This window comes from Leuresthes tenuis, unplaced genomic scaffold (genome assembly GCF_036924035.1).
Source record: "Leuresthes tenuis unplaced genomic scaffold, fLeuTen1.0.hap1 SCAF_23, whole genome shotgun sequence".
Taxonomy (NCBI): Eukaryota; Metazoa; Chordata; class Actinopteri; order Atheriniformes; family Atherinopsidae; genus Leuresthes; species Leuresthes tenuis.
Genome location: NW_027325377.1, coordinates 23,009,029 through 23,033,893, shown reverse-complemented (window position 1 = coordinate 23,033,893; position 24,865 = coordinate 23,009,029). Strand labels below are relative to the sequence as shown.

At 44.5% G+C, this 24,865-nt stretch overlaps 1 protein-coding gene across 1 annotated transcript; it reads right to left on the bottom strand.

Annotated features, from left to right (window-relative positions):
• Positions 1-12,383: 12,383 nt before the first annotated feature.
• Positions 12,384-22,046, bottom strand: tmem168a (transmembrane protein 168a). The gene is made up of 6 exons (XM_072377132.1): positions 21,970-22,046; positions 20,342-21,302; positions 19,987-20,262; positions 17,371-17,513; positions 14,718-14,995; positions 12,384-13,188 (listed from the first exon to the last, which is right to left on the bottom strand). Exons 2-6 carry the CDS (start codon positions 21,173-21,175, stop codon positions 12,638-12,640), a joined length of 2,082 nt encoding a protein of 693 aa, XP_072233233.1. The 5' UTR covers positions 21,176-21,302; positions 21,970-22,046; the 3' UTR covers positions 12,384-12,637.
• Positions 22,047-24,865: the final 2,819 nt, after the last annotated feature.

The window sequence follows — 24,865 nt, the reverse complement described above, 5'->3', positions numbered from 1 at the left end:
TGAGCACCCAGACATCATGACGCTGTAATGCTGTATGTGCAGATTATGTCTGTTCCCTGCCGGTTTTCAGCCTTGTGCCTTGAGTTCACAGGTTTTGTTTTTGTTAGTAGTTAAAAGATAAATGTTCAATCTTTAATGCATGTTTTGTATTGCAGATGATGAAATCTCATTCTTTACAATGTTACCCAAGAACACATTATTTATTTCACAGAGCAAAGAAGAGCCTCTGGCCTTTGATTATAAAAGAATTCTCTTCTTATAGCCAATCATGTCACTCACCAGTGGCTAATTAACCTCGTTAGGCATGAGCGGTTCCATCAGGTGATAATTTGACCATTAGGGAGACTTTTCCAGTCTTTTTGTAACCTACTCATGTGTTCACCTGGACAACTAAACCAGAACTTTAACCCTGAGACTGTCCACAGGAAGAGAGAATGTGGGTTCTTCAACGTGTTGCATATCTTTAATATGCAGGCATGTCTTTGGACAGCAGCAACGACTGACCTTTAATCTAAATAAGATAACATTAAGATTATGATGTGTACATTATAGGTAGATGAAACATGGATAGATATGGATTCCATTCAGATTTTTGTTCTGTCTGATTAATTATTCGTGTGTATTTTTACAAAATTTCCCCCTATCGAGCTGTAATGTTTGCACCCATCCGTAGCTTTCATCATATCTAAACCCAGAACCCTAGAACACATCTAGCTTGAAAGTGGATTTCTTAATATTAGTTCTTCAGAAATGACCACCATGAGGGGGCATAGTGTGACAAGACGAGGTTTATTTTTCCACTCCTTTTCAGGATTATTTACTGAATTTATAAGTCAGTATTGTTTTCTTTTTTCAGCCTACAGAATGAGGTTCCACCTTATCAGTGCAAAATATGTGCCGTGCTAACTTACCACTGTTCCTCTTTGGTAATTCACCTGCACAAAACAAGCGGCTCAGCACTGCATCAACCTTTGTGCAGACACAGCAGGATGACATCGCTGAATTGACTGCTACAACATAACCTGCACCCACCAGTTCAGAATAAAATGTTTTGCTCCAGATTTCATACCTTTACTGCCCAAAAGCTGTTGACAGCAAAGGAAAGCAATACCATACTCTTGTTTGTAATTTTGTCTCTATGCAATTTCCTCTTCTTCTTCTGTTGGCTGAAGCGCAGATTAGACACTGCAGTGACTCATCTATCTCGGGAGCCAAAACGCGTGCTAAAGTGCCCTCTCTGGAGCCAAAATGTGTGCTAAACTACCCTCAAGTGCTCCTTTGGGAGCCAAAACGTGTGTTAAATTCCCCCTAAATGCCCTCTCGGGAGCCAAAACGCGTGCTAAAGTGCCCTCTCGGGAGCCAAAACGCGTGCTAAAGTGCCCTCTCGGGAGCCAAAACGCGTGCTAAAGTGCCCTCTCGGGAGCCAAAACGCGTGCTAAAGTGCCCTCTCGGGAGCCAAAACGCGTGCTAAAGTGCCCTCTCGGGAGCCAAAACGCGTGCTAAAGTGCCCTCTCGGGAGCCAAAACGCGTGCTAAAGTGCCCTCTCGGGAGCCAAAACGCGTGCTAAAGTGCCCTCTCGGGAGCCAAAACGCGTGCTAAAGTGCCCTCTCGGGAGCCAAAACGCGTGCTAAAGTGCCCTCTCGGGAGCCAAAACGCGTGCTAAAGTGCCCTCTCGGGAGCCAAAACGCGTGCTAAAGTGCCCTCTCGGGAGCCAAAACGCGTGCTAAAGTGCCCTCTCGGGAGCCAAAACGCGTGCTAAAGTGCCCTCTCGGGAGCCAAAACGCGTGCTAAAGTGCCCTCTCGGGAGCCAAAACGCGTGCTAAAGTGCCCTCTCGGGAGCCAAAACGCGTGCTAAAGTGCCCTCTCGGGAGCCAAAACGCGTGCTAAAGTGCCCTCTCGGGAGCCAAAACGCGTGCTAAAGTGCCCTCTCGGGAGCCAAAACGCGTGCTAAAGTGCCCTCTCGGGAGCCAAAACGCGTGCTAAAGTGCCCTCTCGGGAGCCAAAACGCGTGCTAAAGTGCCCTCTCGGGAGCCAAAACGCGTGCTAAAGTGCCCTCTCGGGAGCCAAAACGCGTGCTAAAGTGCCCTCTCGGGAGCCAAAACGCGTGCTAAAGTGCCCTCTCGGGAGCCAAAACGCGTGCTAAAGTGCCCTCTCGGGAGCCAAAACGCGTGCTAAAGTGCCCTCTCGGGAGCCAAAACGCGTGCTAAAGTGCCCTCTCGGGAGCCAAAACGCGTGCTAAAGTGCCCTCTCGGGAGCCAAAACGCGTGCTAAAGTGCCCTCTCGGGAGCCAAAACGCGTGCTAAAGTGCCCTCTCGGGAGCCAAAACGCGTGCTAAAGTGCCCTCTCGGGAGCCAAAACGCGTGCTAAAGTGCCCTCTCGGGAGCCAAAACGCGTGCTAAAGTGCCCTCTCGGGAGCCAAAACGCGTGCTAAAGTGCCCTCTCGGGAGCCAAAACGCGTGCTAAAGTGCCCTCTCGGGAGCCAAAACGCGTGCTAAAGTGCCCTCTCGGGAGCCAAAACGCGTGCTAAAGTGCCCTCTCGGGAGCCAAAACGCGTGCTAAAGTGCCCTCTCGGGAGCCAAAACGCGTGCTAAAGTGCCCTCTCGGGAGCCAAAACGCGTGCTAAAGTGCCCTCTCGGGAGCCAAAACGCGTGCTAAAGTGCCCTCTCGGGAGCCAAAACGCGTGCTAAAGGGCCCTCTCGGGAGCCAAAACGCGTGCTAAAGTGCCCTCTCGGGAGCCAAAACGCGTGCTAAAGGGCCCTCTCTGGAGCCAAAATGTGTGCTAAACTACCCTCAAGTGCTCCTTTGGGAGCCAAAACGTGTGTTAAATTCCCCCTAAATGCCCTCTCGGGAGCCAAAACGCGTGCTAAAGTGCCCTCTCGGGAGCCAAAACGCGTGCTAAAGTGCCCTCTCGGGAGCCAAAACGCGTGCTAAAGTGCCCTCTCGGGAGCCAAAACGCGTGCTAAAGTGCCCTCTCGGGAGCCAAAACGCGTGCTAAAGTGCCCTCTCGGGAGCCAAAACGCGTGCTAAAGTGCCCTCTCGGGAGCCAAAACGCGTGCTAAAGTGCCCTCTCGGGAGCCAAAACGCGTGCTAAAGTGCCCTCTCGGGAGCCAAAACGCGTGCTAAAGTGCCCTCTCGGGAGCCAAAACGCGTGCTAAAGTGCCCTCTCGGGAGCCAAAACGCGTGCTAAAGTGCCCTCTCGGGAGCCAAAACGCGTGCTAAAGTGCCCTCTCGGGAGCCAAAACGCGTGCTAAAGTGCCCTCTCGGGAGCCAAAACGCGTGCTAAAGGGCCCTCTCGGGAGCCAAAACGCGTGCTAAAGGGCCCTCTCGGGAGCCAAAACGCGTGCTAAAGTGCCCTCTCGGGAGCCAAAACGCGTGCTAAAGGGCCCTCTCTGGAGCCAAAATGTGTGCTAAACTACCCTCAAGTGCTCCTTTGGGAGCCAAAACGTGTGTTAAATTCCCCCTAAATGCCCTCTCGGGAGCCAAAACGCGTGCTAAAGTGCCCTCTCGGGAGCCAAAACGCGTGCTAAAGTGCCCTCTCGGGAGCCAAAACGCGTGCTAAAGTGCCCTCTCGGGAGCCAAAACGCGTGCTAAAGTGCCCTCTCGGGAGCCAAAACGCGTGCTAAAGTGCCCTCTCGGGAGCCAAAACGCGTGCTAAAGTGCCCTCTCGGGAGCCAAAACGCGTGCTAAAGTGCCCTCTCGGGAGCCAAAACGCGTGCTAAAGGGCCCTCTCGGGAGCCAAAACGCGTGCTAAAGGGCCCTCTCGGGAGCCAAAACGCGTGCTAAAGGGCCCTCTCGGGAGCCAAAACGCGTGCTAAAGGGCCCTCAGGTGTCCTCTCGGGAGCCAAAACGCCTACTAAAGTGCACTCTAGCGTGGTGAGGAAGCGCTATATGTGCCCTTTTTTTTTTTTTTTTTCTTTCCGCCCCTGCCCTTCAAAAAGTCTGTGCACGCCATTGTGTAGCTGTTTTTAAAAGAGCACTTTGCTGTGCACGTGGTGGTGTCTTATGGGATTATTACTCTGCATATAAATGAAGCCAACCAGACCAAACTTATGGCTGACTCTGAGAAGTGGACTGATCTGTAGCCCTGATGTTGCACAAGTTTCTGAAGATAATGGACAGCACTTCAAAGCCTCTGTAGAAGATGGTGATTAAACAACAGAGGGACCTCTGTCTGAATCTTCTTTGGCTTGGTCTTACATAATAACTCTTTTATAATGACTGTGTGTTTCCCCCCTATCTATTTATCTATTAACCAGTTTATTTGTTATCTACATCTGCTTATTTTTATTTTCTCTAAATTATCCATCAGTTTTTACACTGTAAAAATACAGTGTCCCTTTGGGGATAAGTAAGTATACTATTCAATTAATTCAGTTCAGCTGCACTTTGGATATAATGAGCTTTTTTCTCCGTATTTTATGACAGTCAAACCACATTTTGCCCCCTGGTTTGTCTCTGATCTGTTTGCTCTCCTTCTCACTGCCTGTTCCTCTATCTTACTGCTCTGTCTCATTCCCATTTTTTTCTCTCAGTAATTTACTTTCCCTAAGCCGCTTCACTCTGTCCAACATGGTTGAGTATGGCCGGGATGCACCCACTCTGCAGAGGGATGACTACAGTCCTCTATGGGATTATGTGTTTCTAATATTTTTTCTGTATGAGCTTATTTATCTTGTTCTTGTAAAATATTTGTTTTTGTCTTTTTAACCTCAAACCTATGCTGAGTACATCCCTGCTTTTCTCTGTTTTCCCTGTATTCGGGGCCATGCAGTCATCTGCCTCTAAATTAGGCTATTCCATGCCGTTGCCCAATTGCCCAGCAGCATGATGCTCTGATTGCAGCAGTTAAACTGTGCCAGGGCTTCAGCCTGCTTTAATTCCCACTGTAAACCCTGACATTACCATCTGTGTGGGCCAACACAAAGGACTTTTTGCATGATGTATGTCAGTATCCTATGTATGCATGTGCGGAGAGAAACCTCAGAGTGAAAGAGTATATGAGTGTGGACACATCTTGTCACTGAAGGACAGGACTTTTACACCCTTTTGCTTTACTCTGAACGACACAATCCCACTGTCCTGCCTACATTTATCCAAATTCCCTTCTTCATATTTGTCCCTCCTCCCATTTTTTAAGCTATTTCCTGATTTCCTCACGTTGCTCCACCTTCTTTTTATTTTTAAATTTTTTGGTTGATGGTCAGACAGACAAGCTGTCTTTTCCACTATTTATCAGGTCATCCTTCCTCTCCTGTCCTCAACTTTTTGCCTCTCTCTCTTTTCTCTTCGCTCAGATCCCGGCTGGCGAACAGAGGGAGCCAGCTGTGAGGCTGCAATCAAACGAGTTCCTGCTAAACCTCCTGGGGTCCTGCTGACATTACGCACAGGCACAGAAAGAGAGAAAAATGTGTGCATGTCCTTGCCGTCACGTGCATGCACACTCACACACATAACTGCCTGACCAGTAGGCCAGAGACAAATTTATAGTCACTCCTAATACCAAAATGACGCTTTGGTTCTGAATTGACTTTGGCTCTTTGCACCAAAGGATTCCCTTTTATAATTCATAGAAAACCCACTCAAATCTCCTTCAGGATTTTCTTTGCCTCTGGGGAAAGGTCATGGTCTATATTCTGATTAGTGTGTGCAAAAAAGCCTCTGTGTACCTCCACAAGAGAAGCAGTTTCCTACGAGGGCAGAAGTAAGCACAACTTATGATAAATACGCAGGAGAGTTAAGACCTCTTTCCAAATCTGTCATCTTGTGTCGTAGCCGTCCTTTAATCCCTACTTCAACTCAAACTTCTTTTAATGCCTGAGCTATATTTAAAGCCAGCTGGCTGCTGGTTACAGGCGGTAAACAGGTATATCTCCAGTTGGTGTCTAAGTATGTTATTATGTCATGGTCGAAAGGAGACCCTGAGTGTGGCTTCAGACCCCTTTCACTGGCAGGCAGACAAACTGAAGATCGGTAGAGCGGGTTTTAGAGAGTGAGTCATGCATCAGCACTGCATTAGCTGGAGAGACAATTTCAAGGCATGATGGGAGTCTGTATAGACACATTGCAGGGAGCAGCTTGGGCATTAATTCTGTCTGACATCAGCTTCTGCTCAATAAATGAATTGATGAAGACGTTCAAGCATTGCACAGTACAGTCCTAACCACACCAGCCAACAACAACCCACCTATATACAGAAGGGCTGCTTATCTGCTCAAGTGCCATTATATCTACAGTTTTAAGTCATGTTTGGCTTTCTCTGTTAAGCTAATACAATTCAAAAGCTAAAGTTGTAAAATAATTACTTCCCTAAATAGTAAGAATAATGTTGAAACTATAAGAAGATTAAACGTAAAATAAGATAAAGGCTTTGTGAGATAATGAACATACAATATTGACTTAATTTGTCTTTAATAAGGTTAAGGTTAAGAGAACTTAAAGTAACAAACACACCATCTCATTTTATTTAACGATAACTATTAGTTAGTGTTCACATATCAATCAAATTTCTCTTGGCCGCATTAGCTCAACAGGAGCAGCAATGCTGTTTGAGTTGAAAAGTTAATGTAATTGCCAACAAAGCAGTAAATGACAGAAATGAAACTACTCAATGAGTGTTTCACAGAAGTTGTATTTCAAAGCACCAATAATTGTGTCCACATGTCCGCACGACTATGTGGGAAGGTGCCACATCACCAGATTAAATTTGAAAGTCCTGTATGTGTAAAAATCTTTAACTTAAAAATAATGAATTAATATTACCCACAAAATTGAATGAATATATCAAAACATGCCAACAAGTTTTTTGTTCTAGCTAACATGCAAATATTTCAAAAGCAAGCTATGTTACAGTTTAGCCTTAACATGTCACGTTTAGAGTAAACATGCTTCGTTTCAAATATGGTTTCTGTACATTTATTACTAACCATTTCTGCAGCAAACCAAAGACGAGAACAAGAGGCGACGGCAGAGCCCCGTGCTTTGTCTCTGAAAAGACAACCAACCCGATGCAGGAGTTTATAAATTATTTAGTTCAGTTAAAGAAATGCAAACAAAACAACACATGTGTAAAGTCAGGTTGGGATTGCTTCAGTTTATATTATCCAGCGTGGTTTTGGTTCAATTACAGGCTGTATTAATGTGTTTAGGCTGAAAAACCTGCGTTACAGTTTAAACAAAATGTGCTTTGACGCATCATACTTTCTGCGTAGGAAAATAATACAATTCAACTTGTATTGACTTACTACAGTTCATTCTACAGAGTGATGTCAGGTTTACCTGATTCAACAAATGAACCCAAATGAAAAGCCTGGACAGGGTTAAACCTTATGGCTAGCTAGCAGTAGCACACTCCATCAGCTCCTGGATCCCCGCTGCAGTGCACGATGGTCCATTTTGACTGAAATAGAGTGAACCTTCTGTTTGCAACATTTGGTGTAGGCTTGTGTACGTTATGGTGCACGAAAAGTTTCAGCTGAAAATTCCAACTGCACTAAAAAAGAAAATAAATGTCTGACTCACTACCTTGAGCACTGTGTAATGGACAAGTGGATAATTCAAACACAACCACAGTGGGCAGACAGGAGGTAGGAAACAGGAGTCTGAACTAATAGCTACTTTTAAAAAGTCCTTCCACTTACTGGTGGCAGCAGCATTTCCACAAAAGTTGCACCATTAGAGTTTATATATTTTTTGTCTTTTTGAATATCATTCTGCTTAATGTGTCTTTAAACCTGATATTTATCAGCCTACCTACCATGTACCTACTGTATTCTGTATCTGTACAAATCTTTTAATGGTTTGCAAAGTTTTAAGTGAGAGATAACTGGAGGACCCAAATGCAGGCAGGTGTAATCAGGCCACAACTAAAGCAAAATACAGATATCAAACTGAAACGGCAGACTAAGACTTGCAGTTTATATTTAAGCACGTCAGAAACACTCAGGGATGTGAAAAAGGAAGAAGGAGCAACGGGGCAATATAGACATACACGCTGGAGCTCGCGAGACGCAGGTGGCGATGATCAAGTCTGAGCGGGCAATCACCAACACAAAGGCGATGTCAGACGTCACACACAAGGGAAATCATCCTCTTTAAATGACATAAGAAAAGAATCAAATTCTAACTAAACAGAACAAGAAAAACAACCAATAACACGTCATCTGAACCAGAAACTGAGGGACAAAACCTGGAAAGCCAAAATCCACAGGCCACAACACAAGGACATTAAAAGCTTCAGTGACATCGCTTTCGATTTCCTCCTCTTAGTCTTAACACTGCAGCTCGCCACGTGGCACACCCGTATTTGTGCTGGCACGGTGATATTTATGAACCCAGACACCCACCGTGCTCTTTGCTAATCTAACATGAACATACATTAAACACAATCAGGGTAACTGAACATAATGGAGCAAACATACGACAAGTAAGTGTGACTTAATGAATTAACACAAACCTTAACCTCCCTTATCGCATCAACTCGTCACCTTACTAGAAAGTAATGGAACTGTGAGGGCTGTGGCAGATAAAAGGCTGTCAGCTGGTTGTTTTCTTCTGCTTCGCTTCCTGCTGCCTTTCTGGATTATGTACTTTGCACAAGCTATTATTGCATGCATATCAGTCTCCTCAGCCTGAAAATATGCTAACATAATGAGAAAAGATGCTTTATTACTCCTCACCACATGCGCCAACGATGCTGATGGACACACTGATATTAACTCAACAGCAACGAATGCAGTGGCATTAGACTCAAAAGTGGTGCCCGCTCAATCCACTCGCGTTTAGTGGCGCGTTTAGTGCTTCAAAACGAGGTCCCTGGTCTAGATCTGTGGTGGTCCTGTGATGTACGAGGAACCTGCCAGAGGTGCACCGTGCCTATTTCGATTGTTACATGTAGTTCTCACCTAAAGAGAATCATTATCTCTTAAGAAGTCTGATGTATTTGTAACTTTGCTTTGAAGGAATCTCCTCGCTACAGTGTGATCTCCCAAATAGCTCAAGCCGTGAAAATTGCATGACTGTGAGTGGAACGATCCTACAGGGTGAAACCTTGAATGACTTAAGGAGACATCTGGACTCCCAGATGTGAGACGAGAATAGAAAACTCATCTGTTTCACCAGCCCTGCTCTGCCTCGTCCCGTCCCATCTCAACCCAACTGTGACAACACAGATAATTACCAAACCTCCGATCCCACGCAGATTGCTGACAGTCTTGTTAGCCTCCAATTTGCACTTTTAATTGAATCAGGGATATCTGCATCATCTGGCTCTTACTAAGTATATTTGGTTGTGTATAAGAACCAACAGCTCCATTGGATTTAGGATGAGTTGAGGATGCCTTCTGATCTCATCCTGATAGCAGTGTGTGCAGCATAGATTTACACAGGTTGGCAAGAAAAGATAACAGAGGAACAGTACAATCCAGATGCCTGCCCACACAAAATGCATTTCACCTGTTTATCTCGACCCTCACTTGATATATATATGTTAAAACTGAGAATAGAAGGCATGCTCTCTCAGCTTTACTTCTGCAGCAGCTCGGAAATCTTGCCCAAAGCTACTTCAATCCACGTATCCTGAATAATCTTTTCATGTCTCTGAGCTGAATTTATAACATCTTCATATTTTAGCTGACATTGTCGTGTCAGTGAACTTTCAAGGCCATCAAAGCGTAACTGACTGTTCTGGAAAAGCTTCATCATCTGCCCCACGCGTGTAAAAATGCACCCACAGTAGTCAAAGAAGCTGTTCTGAATGTTCATTCGCTTCCCCGCCAAGTTAGATAAGAAGATTGATTTGTAAACATGAACCCAAAGCCAGCTGCCAGGTAGCTCCCTGCCAACGAACACGGCTTCTGTTACAAACTATGATATTAAAATGACCATATGGTTGTCAGGGAAAGTGCGATGTTGAGAAAGCTCCCCGAGAGCTGGGAGATTTGGGCTGCCCTTCTGCGTGGCGGGGAGTGCCGCATGGTTAAACGGCCACTAAACGCCCTTGTAATTTGAGATAATGGCTTTGACATTTCAATGTCAGACATACTGCGAGTCACAGCAAGCAGGCCTTTTGGAAAGCAGGACAAAGTAAAGTTGGAGAAGTGATGCTGCTGAGTGTGTAATCTCTCCTCCCATTACTGTGCAACGCTGAGCCCTCATTTTTCAGTTTTTTCCTATAATAAATGAAATAAGTGTATCTATTTATTGAAACATATGCAAGCATGAGGCACAAACCAAACTTTGAAAGTGAACATCTGGCCTGAGCTCCTTTATTCTCCAACACAGCCTGAACCCTCTGAGACAAGCTTTCTGTCATTTCTTTAAGGAGTCTTCAGGAATAGTTCTCCAGGCTTCTTGAAGGACATCCCAAAGCTCTTCTTTGGATGTTGGCTGCCTTTTGTTCCGTTCTCTGTCAGATGATCCCACACTGCTTCAATAATGCTGAGGTCCGGGCTCTGGGGAGGATTCATCCCTCCATAAGACCTGTTGCCACTGATTTTCAGTCCACTTCTTGTGTCATTTGGCACAGCTCAGCCTTTTCTCCCTGTTTCCCTTCCTTAAGAACGGCTTCTTGACAGCCACCCTTCCATGGAGACCATTTCTGATGAGGCTTGGGCCAACAGTAGATGGATCAACTGAAGGTCCAGATGCATCTCTCAGGTCCTGTCAGGTCTTTGCTGGATTTTTTCCTCTTTCTTAAGGACATCACTTTCAGATACTGTTCATCTGCTGCAGATAGTATTTTAGGGACAAACTGCCCATAATGCCTAGATGTGCCAAGATTTAAACGAATAGCTCTTTGGGAACAACATTGGCGGAAAAATAAAATTTTTTGCCATCAAATTGCTTCATCTTTGGAAGATAAAATATAAAATTGGTTCTTATGTGCCTCATTACTGCCTTACTGCCTCATTCCTTGAGCTGGGTTCCTCTGTTAGGCATAGACGTGAGACATATTCCTCTGAAAATGTCAAAAATATTTAGTAAAAAAAGGATCTGGCTCCTTCAAAGCAAAATAGAAAGAAAAAGGGGGTAGTGATTAAGGAACTCCATGATATCAGCCCACTTTAGCTTTAAAATCATAGAAAGCTATTAGTTACCCATCAAACCAGGACCTCTCCAGACAGACAACCATTCAAGATGACAATGAATAGAAAAAACAGATCAAATGCAGTTTAATAATGATTAAATGGAGTCCAAGTAAAATGAATCACCTTGCTGTGTATTCCAAAGCAGCAGAATAAACGGTAACAGAGGAACAGCCGTTAAATTGATAAAGTTCTGGTGCTAAGACTCATCTTATAAATGCATTCATTTCCTCAACTATCAGTAGATATGACAGGCACTAATTACCCCACAGCCACAGGAGTCAGCTACAAATTAACAGCAGCAGAGCAAGGCGGTGAAGAATTGGTGGATGCACACATGTATCTGTGCTGATGTGTGTGCTGTAGTGAGGCCTGACTCAGCTAATCCACAAGGGGTTTACAGGCAGCTGGCTGTTTTATTAGCTAATCATGTTTTAGGAGATGAATCTAGCTCCTAATCTAATATTCTTAATTACTCCAACTATATACATGAGTGCCTCACCTTAGCGTTTGACCATAGCTTCTATGCTACAGCAGTGAAAAGTGCACCCACGACATGCTTTTACATGTTTCACTGAAGCTGCTGTTAGTGCTCAGCTTGTTGCTCATATGTGTCAAATACTGTGTTACTACCTTAAAAAAAACAGCCTCAGGACTGGTAAGAGGTCGCAGTGGGTTGCGGCGCTTCCTCCAGTATCCTTTCTTATATAAGCTTCCATCTTCTCTCCGTGCAAGCAGCCCCTGTACACGAGCCAGGATGCCCAGCGGTGCCTCGAACACATCACTGGGGCCGAGGAGAAAGTTGAGTGAGCAAATCCCTCGTGAGAACGTGTCATGTATAGTTTCTGACCCATTCTCATCTCTATGCAGCTCATAATCCTAGTATTTGCCAGGAAACGTTAGCCTTTCCACGGCGTAGAATCTGTATTTACCGAGTGTCCGTTAAGCAACCTTCACTTTCTCCTTCCTGTTCACATCTCCTTCCCTCTTTGTTTGAATTTAATCAAACTCCCACTGGACCTTCAGATTTCTCCACTACATCAGACAGTTTTGTTTCTTCAGTTTATTATACAAGTTTTGCTCTGACGTTTAAAGGAATAAGGTAGCAGTATTACAGTTTAACCACTCTGGAAACATCAGGGTAAAACACACCTTCAGCCCCACAACAGTCACTTTATCTCAAAGCTTTATGACAACTTAACAAAGGAAGTTACATATCGATAAATGATGACCCAAACCCTCTCTTTAAGGCACCATGTTGCAGATAATAATGGCACGCAATCATTTTCTCTTCGTCCGCCATCAATTAAACAGGAAATAAGGTCAGAAGCTTTAGAAAACTATTTAAAAATATCCATGTAACTAACTGATCCCAAGCGTAGCCTTTTGGTCTTTTTTTCTTGTATTCAAATGGTTTGAAGGCCCAAGTTTCAATGTTCTGATACATGTTCCGGTTAGTGCTTTCAGTTTAACAGGTGCAGAAGTACAGTCTTTCTTTTAATATTCAAACACTTCATATCTAGCTGCTGAACACATGCTGGATGTTCTGGTGTGATCTACGAGTGCACCAGCTTAATGCCCTGCCCAGTGTCCAGTACAGCTGGAGGGAACCAGCTCAGTTTGCACCTCCTGAAGCAGCGCAAACACACGCTACAGAACCAGAACAGGTTGAGGCCACAGCACCAGTTGGACAGGTACACCAAGGGATACGTAGCCTTAGGAAAGTGGGTCTTCCAGTGCTTGGCTACGTCGCTCCCAGTGGGAAGGTGGAGCGTGTAGTCGCTCCAGCGTTTGGACACGGCGTACATCGCCGTCACAGTCCTTCCCTTTTCAGACCACTGGGTGTTGCTGGTCGGGTTGCAGTTGAACTCCACCCATTCTGAAGTGAAGTCACCAAGAAAGGGTACGTCTCCGCCTTCTGGGTCCATCCTGGAGGCCGCCAGCTCGGCTCCCTGCACCGCCACATAGACTCCCTCCACCCTGCGCACCTCCTTGACCCAAGGGAGGGAGTTCTCCGTGTCCAGGACGACGATCAGACGGGAACAGTGGCCGGCGTGCTTCTCCTTCCACAGTTCCAGCAGGTGGGCCAGGTGGAGACTCTCGCCTCCTGCAGGGACAGGATAAAAGCTTGTTTTAGCTTTGCCTTGCGAGTCCTAAACACAAGTAAAAGAAGTTAGTATAACCTTCCACTGCTGGCACGCCTAAACATCTACAACAAGCACAACTTGGAAGCATGTCTCCACCATGACTAGCAGAATGAAGGCAACTCCACCCTTCAGGGTGATTTGTCTTTTCAGCTGGGATTTTTCCCTCCGTGTCTGCAGCCGCACGCAGTGATAATACACGAAGTAATCTGTGAACAGTGGAGCAGGAGCTGACACGGTGTTAACCTGATGCCATTTTCATTTCTTTTGGGGGGTGCGGTGGATGCTGGAGTCACAGTCGACCCGTCTGTTACTTTCACAGAATAAAAACTGAACGGAGTCGATTGAGGCAATCTGAACTCTTACGCCTGGTTTGTCTGATCTGTGCGAGTCAGCCTGACTGACTGGGACGCTGGAAATGATGAAAGGGATAGAAATCAGACTCGTTCTGGCTGCGAACCGTTATCTTCCTTCTGCAGACTCAATCAACACTTGTTGGTTTTTAACTCTAGTTCAAGTCTTTGGTAATTATTTATTGTCTGAGTGAGATAACTTTGACGAGATGACACTTGTGATGCATTTAAAAAGATAAAAAGTCACTTTTTGATGTTTAAAACATACAAAAATATTAATTAGTCCGACAATGCATAATCCCAATAATGAATAAAATGCTGGGATCTGATGACTCGCCGGCCTCAAACAATTCAGTGACCTGTGATGTATTATTAAGGGGAGCACTTCATTCAGGATAGCAATATTTAATCAGAACTTTTCATGCATTTGCAGAGACGCTTCCCACGAAGAAGACAAATGCTTCCCAGCTGGGTCCACTTCTTCTGTGTCACATCTTTCCTTTGCCACCTCTCTTTACCTCTGAGAAATAGCTGAACATTTCCATCGCGTTCACATCACTCAGAAGTTGCTTTGTGAGTGAATTAGTTTGTGAAAGACTTTTTATCCATAGCAGTTTTTTTGTAAATGCATTTTGTCAATATTTATTTTAAATTAGGCCTAAAACTTTCCCTTTTGACAAAGCTTATAGTTAGGTTTGGCTTAGGTGACCCTGAAACATCCCATAGTTATGCTGGTGCAGGCCCAGACTGCTGGGGGAGCTCCCATGATGCACCTCTCCTCCCTCTGCTCTCTTAACTCTCCAATGTCTCTCAAACTCTAATGTTGTCATTAACTTTCTTTCTCAGCAGGAATCCCTGGCCTGGTGTTGTGGTGCTTGTCGTCCCCTCCTTCCTGTCCTCCCAACCCCGAGCCGATTGAGGCATATGCCACCCTTCCTGGTTCTGGTTCTGATGGAGGTTTCTTCCTGTTAAAATGGAGTTTTTTTCTTTCCAGAGTCGCCTCGTGCACGCTCAGGATGGCAGATTGAATAGAAGAGAAGTTTCGATGCAATCTGTCGAGGCACCTTTTAAAAGAAATTGGCTCTGTATGAATTGGACTAATCTGGAACAGAATACGTTTGATTGTGTGTGGACCTCACCAGCCAGCGCCCAGGCCCCAGACGCTTTGTGTGTGTGTCCACTGTAGAAAATCACATATGTGTCATGACGTGGCCCGTCGGCCGTTCGAAGCTCCAGAAAGTTGCGCAGCTTGTTCTGCACAGCCTCCAGCGTGACGCCACTGGTAGAGTAGTCACAGCCGAACGTCTGGATCATGTGGTGGGAGAAGAGGCGCTGCATGTTGTTCAGCATACCGGTGGAGCGTAGATTCAGCTCCTGCACGTGCTCAGGTGGCAGGAGAGTGGGCTGGCCACCGGCACTGTGCAGGGGAAAAAAGATGATAAGCTGTGAGAAAAACTCGGTTGTTTATCTTCTTTATCTACTCAAAGGAAGTCTTAAGTAAGGCTGCTTGTCAGAAGCTGGGATGGAAGGGAGACGAGGGACACAACATACAGGAAATGAATGACTTTTGAGTTTTTTTCTTGAGTAAGAGGATGATAGATTGGCACACCAGGGTGGAGGAGCTGTCTGCAATGCCGATGAGAGGGGAGACAGATAGGAGAGGATAAGAGAAGCTGGCGAATAGGCAGTGGAGGGAGGAGGAGGAGGTTGTGGGGGACATTACCGCTGTAGGAAATGACATTAGCCTCAGGGATAAGAAACGGAATTGAAAATCAAAGTAAGAAAATGGCAAAAAAAGTGAGGGGAATAGAGTAGAGAATGACAAGAACTGAGGTCAAAGATAGTTGAGGACAAAGTGGTTTTATATAAGGATGCATGTGGCACGAAGCCCCGCTCAACAGTAACAAGCAGATGATAAGAGACACACAGCAAGCCAAAGCTATCAGCTGCGGCCATATATTCTTTATCTCTGGGCTCAGTGGGATGGCAAAGTCATACTTCACACCCAAAGACATCTGCATACACCTGCCATCATATTATACCACGTGCCGCCTTTATCATCTCCAACCGGTGCCTGATGGGGACGGGGGAGAGTTTATCTAATGTGGATGTCAGATGACTGATGTCATTTTCTCCATGAAGCACAAAGAGGAAGAAGAAAAGTACTCCTACGCTCTCTGATGTGCTGCTTTTATTTTTGATGTCGACACAATTCCTCTGAAGTCGGCTTTTCGTTTTCTAATCTTTTCTGGCCTCTTGGAGAACTTCGCAATTTGAAGCAACAACAACTAAATTCTACCAAATCCTACAATAAAGCGCTTCACTCTTGGTCTTAACGTGACATGTTGCAACCTGCACATGACTTGGCGAGCGCAACGTTCACGTAAACCTGTTTAATCTTTTCAGATCTCCCGGGGTCCGGAGGAGAGAAAGCTTGTATTTGAGATTCTCACCACATCGTCCCCTGTGACATCCTCGCTTTCATCCTTTCAAAAATAAAAAAAATCCAGCAGTTTTCTCCGGAGCCCTCTCGGTGCTCCATCCTGCCTCTCCTCACTTTCACAATTCCTCCCATTTCTTCGCTCAAGTCTGTCCTTCCTCGCTTTTATCGCCTCCTTCCCACAATGTTTACAGCCTCACTTCTCCCCTTGTGCTTTCCCTCGTATCGTTTCACCCCACCTGATTTACCCCGCTCCCCTCTGACGTCCCTGAGGTGGTGTTGTCATTGTGAAAACATCATCTGCAGCCATCAAACAGCCGATTATACATTGCTGCATTCTCATCATGCTCTTGGCTCTCCCTATGGATCCTGCAGATAAAGCCATGCATACAGAGCATCCACAGTTCCAATAAGACAAGGACTTGCATTCAAAATCACCTAGAGACTTAAACAAGGCTGGCATGCCTCCCGAATGCTAAATGCTACAATCAGCTGAGAGGTTCAACATGAGGAGAATGGGCAGAAATGTATGTAGCTGAGAAATTTCTAAAAGAGGCCAGATTTCAAGACAGCTGAGGTGCTCTTAGATGTGGAAACACCACATAGAGGAAGAGCACACTGCTGGAGGAAGCAGCAGTTATATCTTACTGCCACAGCTGAGCAACTTTGTATGCAGAGGGAACACTGGAACAATCCCTCAAGGGCCCAAACATTAATGCATACTTATTAGCCTATTTTTTCAGTTGGGTTTGTGTTAAGTGAGGAGACTGCCCCCAGTGATGCCAAGAAAGGCTTCAACATCAGCCAAATGTAGTCCTGGACATGTTCACATGTACTAATACTGATTAGTCGACAGAAATCAAATTTAAAGGAAGGTGAAGATGCATCTTCAGGAGGATGAAAAAAAGCTTTGGATTGTTGAAAGAAAACACACCCAAACACACTTTAAAGGATAACTCTTATCCTCAAAGACTTTTCTGTGTGGGGACAAAGCTATGATAGAAAAGAAACATCATGATCATAAATAGCAGCTCTGACAGACAGAAAACTAAGCTACATTACATTTCTGCCTGAGTCATTTCTAAATGTTAGTTCCTTTGTTCTCAAATGGTTGCTGTATTTCTATTCAGTTTTTTGGAGATTCATGGAGTATTTTTGGCATCTTGACTTTTACTGGATAGTAAAAAGTGACATGAAATGAGGAGGAACATATGTCAAAGGTGCTTGAACCAATGATACTGCTGTCACACTGCACTGATTATACCCCAGTGGCAAAGAAGTCCAGATGTGTGTCGTGCACATCAAATAAAAAGTTAGGATTAGAAAAGTTTCAGCACAGAAAACACCCGTACCTGCAGTAAGAGGTTGGTATGACCAATGCGTAGCCAACACAAGTTCCCCCCAGGCAGCTGCCAAGTTCGTGGAACAAGCCGAGGGCCAGAGACTCTAAGGGCAGCACCACCAGCAGAGCACTGAGAAAGAGACCATTGGAGGGCTGCAAAGATCCAAACAATCAGAGTCACTTTTATTCCCCACTCACAGCCTAACTTAATTAATGTTGACACTTGGTGAGACAGTTGCACAGCACCGGGCTGACACTGCGCTACCATCTCAAAGTGACAGCATCAAAGGAAACGGAGAAACAAAGCGGAGTTAGGCAGAACAACAAAAATAACATCCCAAATATCCGGAACCGTGCATGTGCCTGCATCCTTTTCTGTAATACTTACATGTAAACTAGCTAAATGTGCACAAAAAGCACGAGCATAAAAGAATTCTTTCATCCAGGGATGTCCCCTAAAAGTGTGGAGCAACCCGACAGATCAGCTGATCTCAGTAGACAAAATGGAAAACATCAAAAACAGATTTTCTGACAGCAGTGCAATAACATAAAGCGACTATCGCATTACTCACTGACCCCCACATCTTAAGTGATTAAGTAAAGGAAGCATGCACACGAGAGGCGCCACGGAAAATCAATAAAGTCACTACAAAAACAAACACAGGTCAAAGTCTTCATTTAGCCCTTTTCAAGCTGTTGCTCCACCCAAAATGCTTCCCTCTGTCCTGCTGTCACGGTTACATGATGTCAGATCTGTGGCGGTCTGGTAGTTTTCACAATGTCAACTTTAAAAATGCACAGAACACAGAGTTAGTTTTGGATGTAATGGCAGCTTTAGCGCTGAGAGGTGAAGCTCCAGGATTACCTTTCAAAAGAGCTGAATTCTCACAAGATTTAGAAATCACAACCATGAGAGAATCCATCTTACCAGGCTCCGAGCTATTTATCTGTGGCAAAAAGTCAAGTTTGAACCAATCTGCATCTTCTGCTGGCAGCTACAGGCAGCAATGGCATCTACTACTCACTGACTGGCTTGGCTTGCAGGACCGAACTGATCCGATGGGTTTGAATTTGCTCCAGAGAGTGCTCAAGTGCCTGCGACTCTCATTTTCCAAAAAGAGGTACTTTATGAAACCGGATGGTTTAGTGTGGCCAACCATCATCAGAAAAGCCTTTGTTTTCCATTGTGCCTGTCAGGATCAGCTGAACAGGAGTGAGGTGACTGGCAAATGACCTCAAACTGTCACCATGAGGGGGTCATTTAGTAAGTGTACTTAGGAGCAGTTTTGTGCAGACATCAGGTTTTCAGATGGGAAAAGTCAGCTGGACACGTGCAAAACTGCAGGCTTGTTTTAAAAAGCCACTTGCTATTAAAAGCATGACACACTATCCCGGAATGCAAGCTGATAACTGCTTTGTGAGCGTTTGAAGGATAAACTGAATGGCACACCTGCTGAGGAAAAGCTGGAATGCTTTGCTTTATTTTCCACGCAATGCTTTATTCACCAGAAGCTAAGTAACGGCATTATAAAGGAGATAAATCTCAACACGGCACGAGGGCAGCCTCTGCAATATAATGCAATCCTCTGGGCTGAGAAATGATTTGCAACAGTCGGTAGAAAGCTGCTCATGAGCAGCTCTGCACTCAACAGTAATGCATTCCAAAGCTGACTTCTGAACAGGGGAGCCGCGCTTGTGCAAGCGCACAAAAATCGATATTCTGCTATTTAATCAATCCATACTGTCAAGTGTGATTCCGACGCCGGCTTCGGAAAAAAGAATGACAGAAATACTGCTTCCGCGATAAAACTGCATACGTATGATGAGGCGAGCCTTCCTCCCAGTAACTTCTACAAAAAGCTGCGAACGCCACAATCTGTGTGACCTGGAAAGATTTCTCCAAACTCTGAATCCCACAAAGCTCTGCATTTATCACTGATGCCGATGGGACTGTACCGGCACAGCTCTTATGCTGTGTGTGACGGCATTGCATTTACTGACAGTCAGTTTACTGTGCTGGTAACTAAATAGCTTTTAAAAGACCAAAACCCACATAGCTAGCTCCAACTGTCTCAGGCAAATTAGCAGCTGGAATCAACAATGTGCACATCTTAAATTAGGATTCAGGCCCTCGAGACTCTTCCAAGGTAAACGCCTAATAAGGCTAAATAAGTTATTGCTGCTCTTTATGCCGGGAGATGGGGATATTAAAGCGCTAATTAAATTTGTTTCACATGAGAGCAGAAGTGCCTCAGTTTGGGGAGCTACCACTAACTGCACACAGTCACTGGCATCTCTCTAAAGAGTTTCCATCATCTGTGTGCGGTACATTTAAAGAGGGGTTGTCATGACGATGTCAATGTGCCAAAGCAGCAACAGGATCTGTTTGACTTTGACCCTCAGCGTGACTTCAGGTGTTCCAGGTTTCTGTTGACATGTCGACTCCAGTCAAGAGATTTCTTAGCAATATGACGTGACAGTAATGGTGCTTTCAGTGTTGTGGGAAATGTGACACAGTTCACAGCATACAATAGGCAACACAGATTCAAATCCTCCTCATTTAAGTTGCTCTGCAAATTTAAACGTGTTGTGATGACAAGTAGTAATATCATCTCATGGATTCTACCTGCCAGGACACAGCCGCCAGTATTACTGTAGACAGCAGGCAAAAGAAAAGCAGGCGTTCGGAAATGAGGCAGAAGTGTCGGATGCCGCGGGAAGCCATGACTTGGTCCAAACCCCGGCTACTTGACCGATGGGCCCGCCAGGCCTTCTGGCAGTCATTCAGCTTAGTGTGGAAGCCCCAAATTGTGATCAGCAAAATTATGTGGCAGATGGCCCAGAAAAGGCCAAACAGGCAGAATCCTGGGATGACGAGATACCACAGCGCCAAGTGGCCAAGCTGTGAACAACATGAGAAAAGTGTTACTTAACATATCCTTAAAAAATATCACAAGTAAAAGAAATGACTGAGTTCGTACCTTCAAGGCAGCAAGGGCAAAGAAGGCCAGCTCAGTTAGACACAGAGGAAACAGAGACAGCCTCCTCCACACCTTCCCCAAAGAGAGCACCGGCATCCAGCGCTCACAGGGCCCCAGTCCACTGAAGTACACATCTAACACAGGCTCACAGAGCAGCCTGCCCAGGTAGCAGCCTAAGGCATAAGGGTTGGCTGTGAGGCTTAAGGCCTGGAAAAACACAAGGGAGGTAATTAAGGCAAAAGTGATCAGGTTGGGCAAAGCGAGGAGGGATTTCATCCTCAAGTCCACAATTAGAGCCCCCAGTCCCACTACCAAGCCTATTATGGCCATCGACTTGTGGAGAAGCATGGCAGTGCTGGCAATGCCAAATCCCAGAAGCTGCAGCCATTCAGCTGATATTAGCAAGGTGGGTGTGTAATGGATGGAGCTGCAGACGCGCTCAGTTACGGCCCATACTGCTTTCATGACAACACTGGCTATGAGGAGATAGTTGGCGACCAGCTCTTTGACATTTGAGTCCAACACGGGGCTGTTGAGGAAGCAGAGGAGTCCAAGCAGAAAGCCAAACCACAGATGAAACAGACTGAGGCTGGCTTTCTCCATAGCAAAGTAGTAATGGAGGATGCTGGCAATTCCCAGGACGAAGAGGCCCAGGATGAAGATGACCAGAATCATAGGTTCACCTGTGACCTCCCAGCGCACGTACATCCCGATGCACACTGCCACAAGAAGGTTGATGCTGGACAAGTAACCCAGGCAACACACAGCCGTAAACACGTCCACCTCCTTCACTCCTTTGGCCGTCAGCCCCTCCTCCTCCTCTTCTCGATCCATGGCTGACTGGAAATCAACTCGTCAAGGCAAAGTGGAAGGCTCTGACATTCAGTTTACGCCGCTCATCCTCTGTAGACTTGTAACTGGAGGACTATGCCTCTTCATGACCTTCTTCAAAAATCAGCCCCTGTGAAAAATTCAAAAAGCATTGCTACTCAAGTTTAGAAGCATTTGTTGTGAAGTGCAATCTTAAGAAACACGCCCTACATTTCTATCTTTATCCATTACTACGCACCATCAAGAAAGGACGTGATTTGTTTTCATTCAGCAGAAGAAGACCCTCAGACCAACAAACAGCCTGTCATAAAGTCCTCAACATCACCCGTACTCTCTCATTATTGATCTCTGTTATACGCCTCTAAAGGTTAACCCTTTACTTAACGTTTGTGTATTTCATCAATGTTGCTGTACGGCAAGTTTATCTACTATTTCTGATCTCAAAATCACCTTAGCTGAAGGGAACTTTAGCTACAAACAAGTTACAACGTGATATGCTGGACTTAACACACGCTGACAAGCAGGATAACAGTGAAAACACACGAAACAACTAGTTTAGCTACTGTCTCCAAACACAGATAATGCCTGCGGCCCTGATGCAAGTTGGTGGCGATGTGGCACTGAAGCCGAGAAGTTCTGGTGAGCTCATTATTCCTTCCTGCTAACTCTTCGCTCGCGTTTTAAAGAATCTTAAATTGTCTACAGAACGAACAGTACACCCCCAACAACTGTGAGAACGATGAGAAAAGTAAAAAACACACTTGTATGTAACGTTTTTATCGTTAAATGTTGCTTACATGTTGTTTGGTTGTCAGCAGCTGTGCTTCCGGATTCAACACTACGGCACGTCGCCAGGGTCAAAAGTAGTGAGACTTTCGCTTTTCTAGCAGCCGTGCGAAAAATACTTATTTGGCTTAAAAAAAGTGCTTTTAATGATCGTAATTTCTGATAGCAGAAATATTCAGAGAATAATTGGAAATATACAAATCAATGCATAATTATCTAAGAAATAAGCTATGGTTTATCTGCACTTCTTGCAGGTAAAAAACTAAAAATCATTGCTCTGTAAAATATATCACAATAAACATGTTCCACCAGTTAACTGAATATTATGTCCACAATTATATTGCTTGTGGCTATATATATTTGCCTACTTGCACTTGTGCTATAAAACCTTACAGAGGCTCCAATCATGCAGCTGGCACCCACAAATGTCTGTATATATATGTAAACCAGGACAAACCCACTGGTTTCTAGGATAAAACATATATTTACAGCAATAATGAAGAGAAGCCAGTTTTTAAGGTTTATTGAGGATTTTCTACTGATGCAATGTTATGTAGTGATCAGTGGAACATCACGATGCAGGCTTACTCAACACCCTGAGGGAGTACTAAAGCAACCAAGCACATGCGTGTGCGTACATTTTTCATGCTGGTGTGAGGGAGTGTGCATGTGTGCGTGAGCCTGTTCTGCTTTGATCAGAAGTTGACAGAAGGCACAAATGGAAACAGAGACTGCTTAAGCTCCCTCAAAATACATACATAGCCCTATTTTCAAAGATTCTATGGCTGAGAATAAGATGTGAGCTGTAAAACAGGTATTTCCAAATTTTAACTGACCTGAAAAATTTGCTAAAATCCTTTTTGAATTTTGGATTATTACTAAATATTGACAACCATGCAACCAAAGACTGCAGAGACTTTGGTCTTTACATTCATCTTGTTAATTTATAATGTACCACCCATTTAAACATTGGTGCAGACAAAACACATCCGATGGAAACTGCACACACCAATGGCACCAATAACTCTGCAGTTTGAGAACTACAGTACCTTTTTTAAGCTGGTACTGGATGCTTCTTGGTTCTAAGGTCGCAAAGATCTACTGTCCGGGAAGGTATAGCAGCTGGTCCTCCACCCAAATATGCTCCTGTTTGTTTATTAAGAATATGTGGTTTCAAGTGGTCATGAGAGCAAGTGTCTGTGAATTGTATTAAAGTAAATGGTTGCATGATAACAAGGATGCATTTTAGGCCTGATCGCAGTAATATCCTAACTGAAACAAAGCAAGGTTACTGTCTAAACCGAGATGAGAGAAAAGTTTCTCAGCAGTGTTGTGGTCTTACCTGAACATAACTCAGAAGTCAATGCATGAATGATTGAAAACGCTAATCGTTTCTGCAGCATACATATGATCATTTAATTTATATGACTACCTGTAAAAGCATGCAAAAACAAGGGCACCGATAGACAAAGTCTGCTTGTGTAAATACAATTAATTTGAATTGTCGTGCATAATGCAATTATATCTTTTCCTCGTGAGGTTGAGGCAGCTACAAATATAAAGCCTCAGTTGATGATGACCAGGTAATTATTAGAACTTCAGCTAATTCCCTCCAAATCCATTTATTTCTACACAGTGAAAAAGATAAATCATAGAATGAAAGAGTCACCACATTTATTTAATTAGAGCCATGGGTTCATGCATAATTGAGGAATTCAGTGATCAAATAATTTCCCAAAACTTTAGTCTGTGTGCAGGTCAGACATAATGAGCCATTTTCAACAGGGAGAATAACATCTCTGTGCTTGCTAATGAATGTTGGAGCTCAGATTCTAAATGGATGACAGATCTTTAAAGAATGAAATAGAAAACCCCTCCCCAGCCCAACTGTATGAAGCATAAGGGACATTTGAGGACAGTAGTGCTCACAGTCTGGACACAGATGATTTGAGAAATAAGTAATACAGAAAAATGGAATCTAAACAGAGAGATGGTATCAACTGTTTACTAGTAGATACTAGATAGTAACTACTTGCACCTTGAACATGTGACTATAACAGTCAGATGGAACTGGAGAGACCTTTGAGACACAAGCCTGATACATCTTCAAGAACCAAGAAAATAAGCTAAGCACCCAGCTATGACCTGGATGACCAAGAATATGGACAGATATCCTAGAAATCACAAACAGGTGCAGACAGAGAGAAAGCAAATGGCTATATCTGAAATGGGAAGGGTTAAATGACAACAGAAATGAAGACATGAAAAGGAAAGAGGGATGTAGGACACTAAAGGAGACAGGTTCATCTGAATAATGCAGAAGCCACCTTCATTCTGATGTCAAACAGACTTCTATACCGCCTTCATGTGCACAACTGCACTGGCACATACATACACACCTAAGCTGGACTGAACCATATGAATATCAATCACAATGGGATTTCAAAGACAAGCCAGCACTCAGAGGCTGTTTACTGTTTCGTATTGGATGATTTACCTGCTTTAAAGGTCAAGCAAAGATGTTAGAAGTGGTTATAAAACAACATTTATGTTTTTCTTTACATGAGGTATAAACTCTCAGCTAAATCTTCTCACCATTACACCCCTAATCTTAGCTTTATTACACAGATGGCTTACCGCTTCCCTTATAGGTACTGAACATTGATATTAGAGGTAAATCATGTGCTGCAGAATCATCATCCAAGTGCAGAAAGTCCAGAGTGAAAACTTGAGCTGTGAAGTGAGAGGCCTAAAAAATGTGGAGGACAAAATAAAAAATGTATTTCAACTCGCTGGCTCGCTGAGGATTTTATCTATCAGACTCTGTAAGTATCATTGTGCAAATCAGAGGTTCAGAAGTTGGCATTTCCTTACGGTGTACCTTTCTGTATCTTTCGTCCTTGCCCT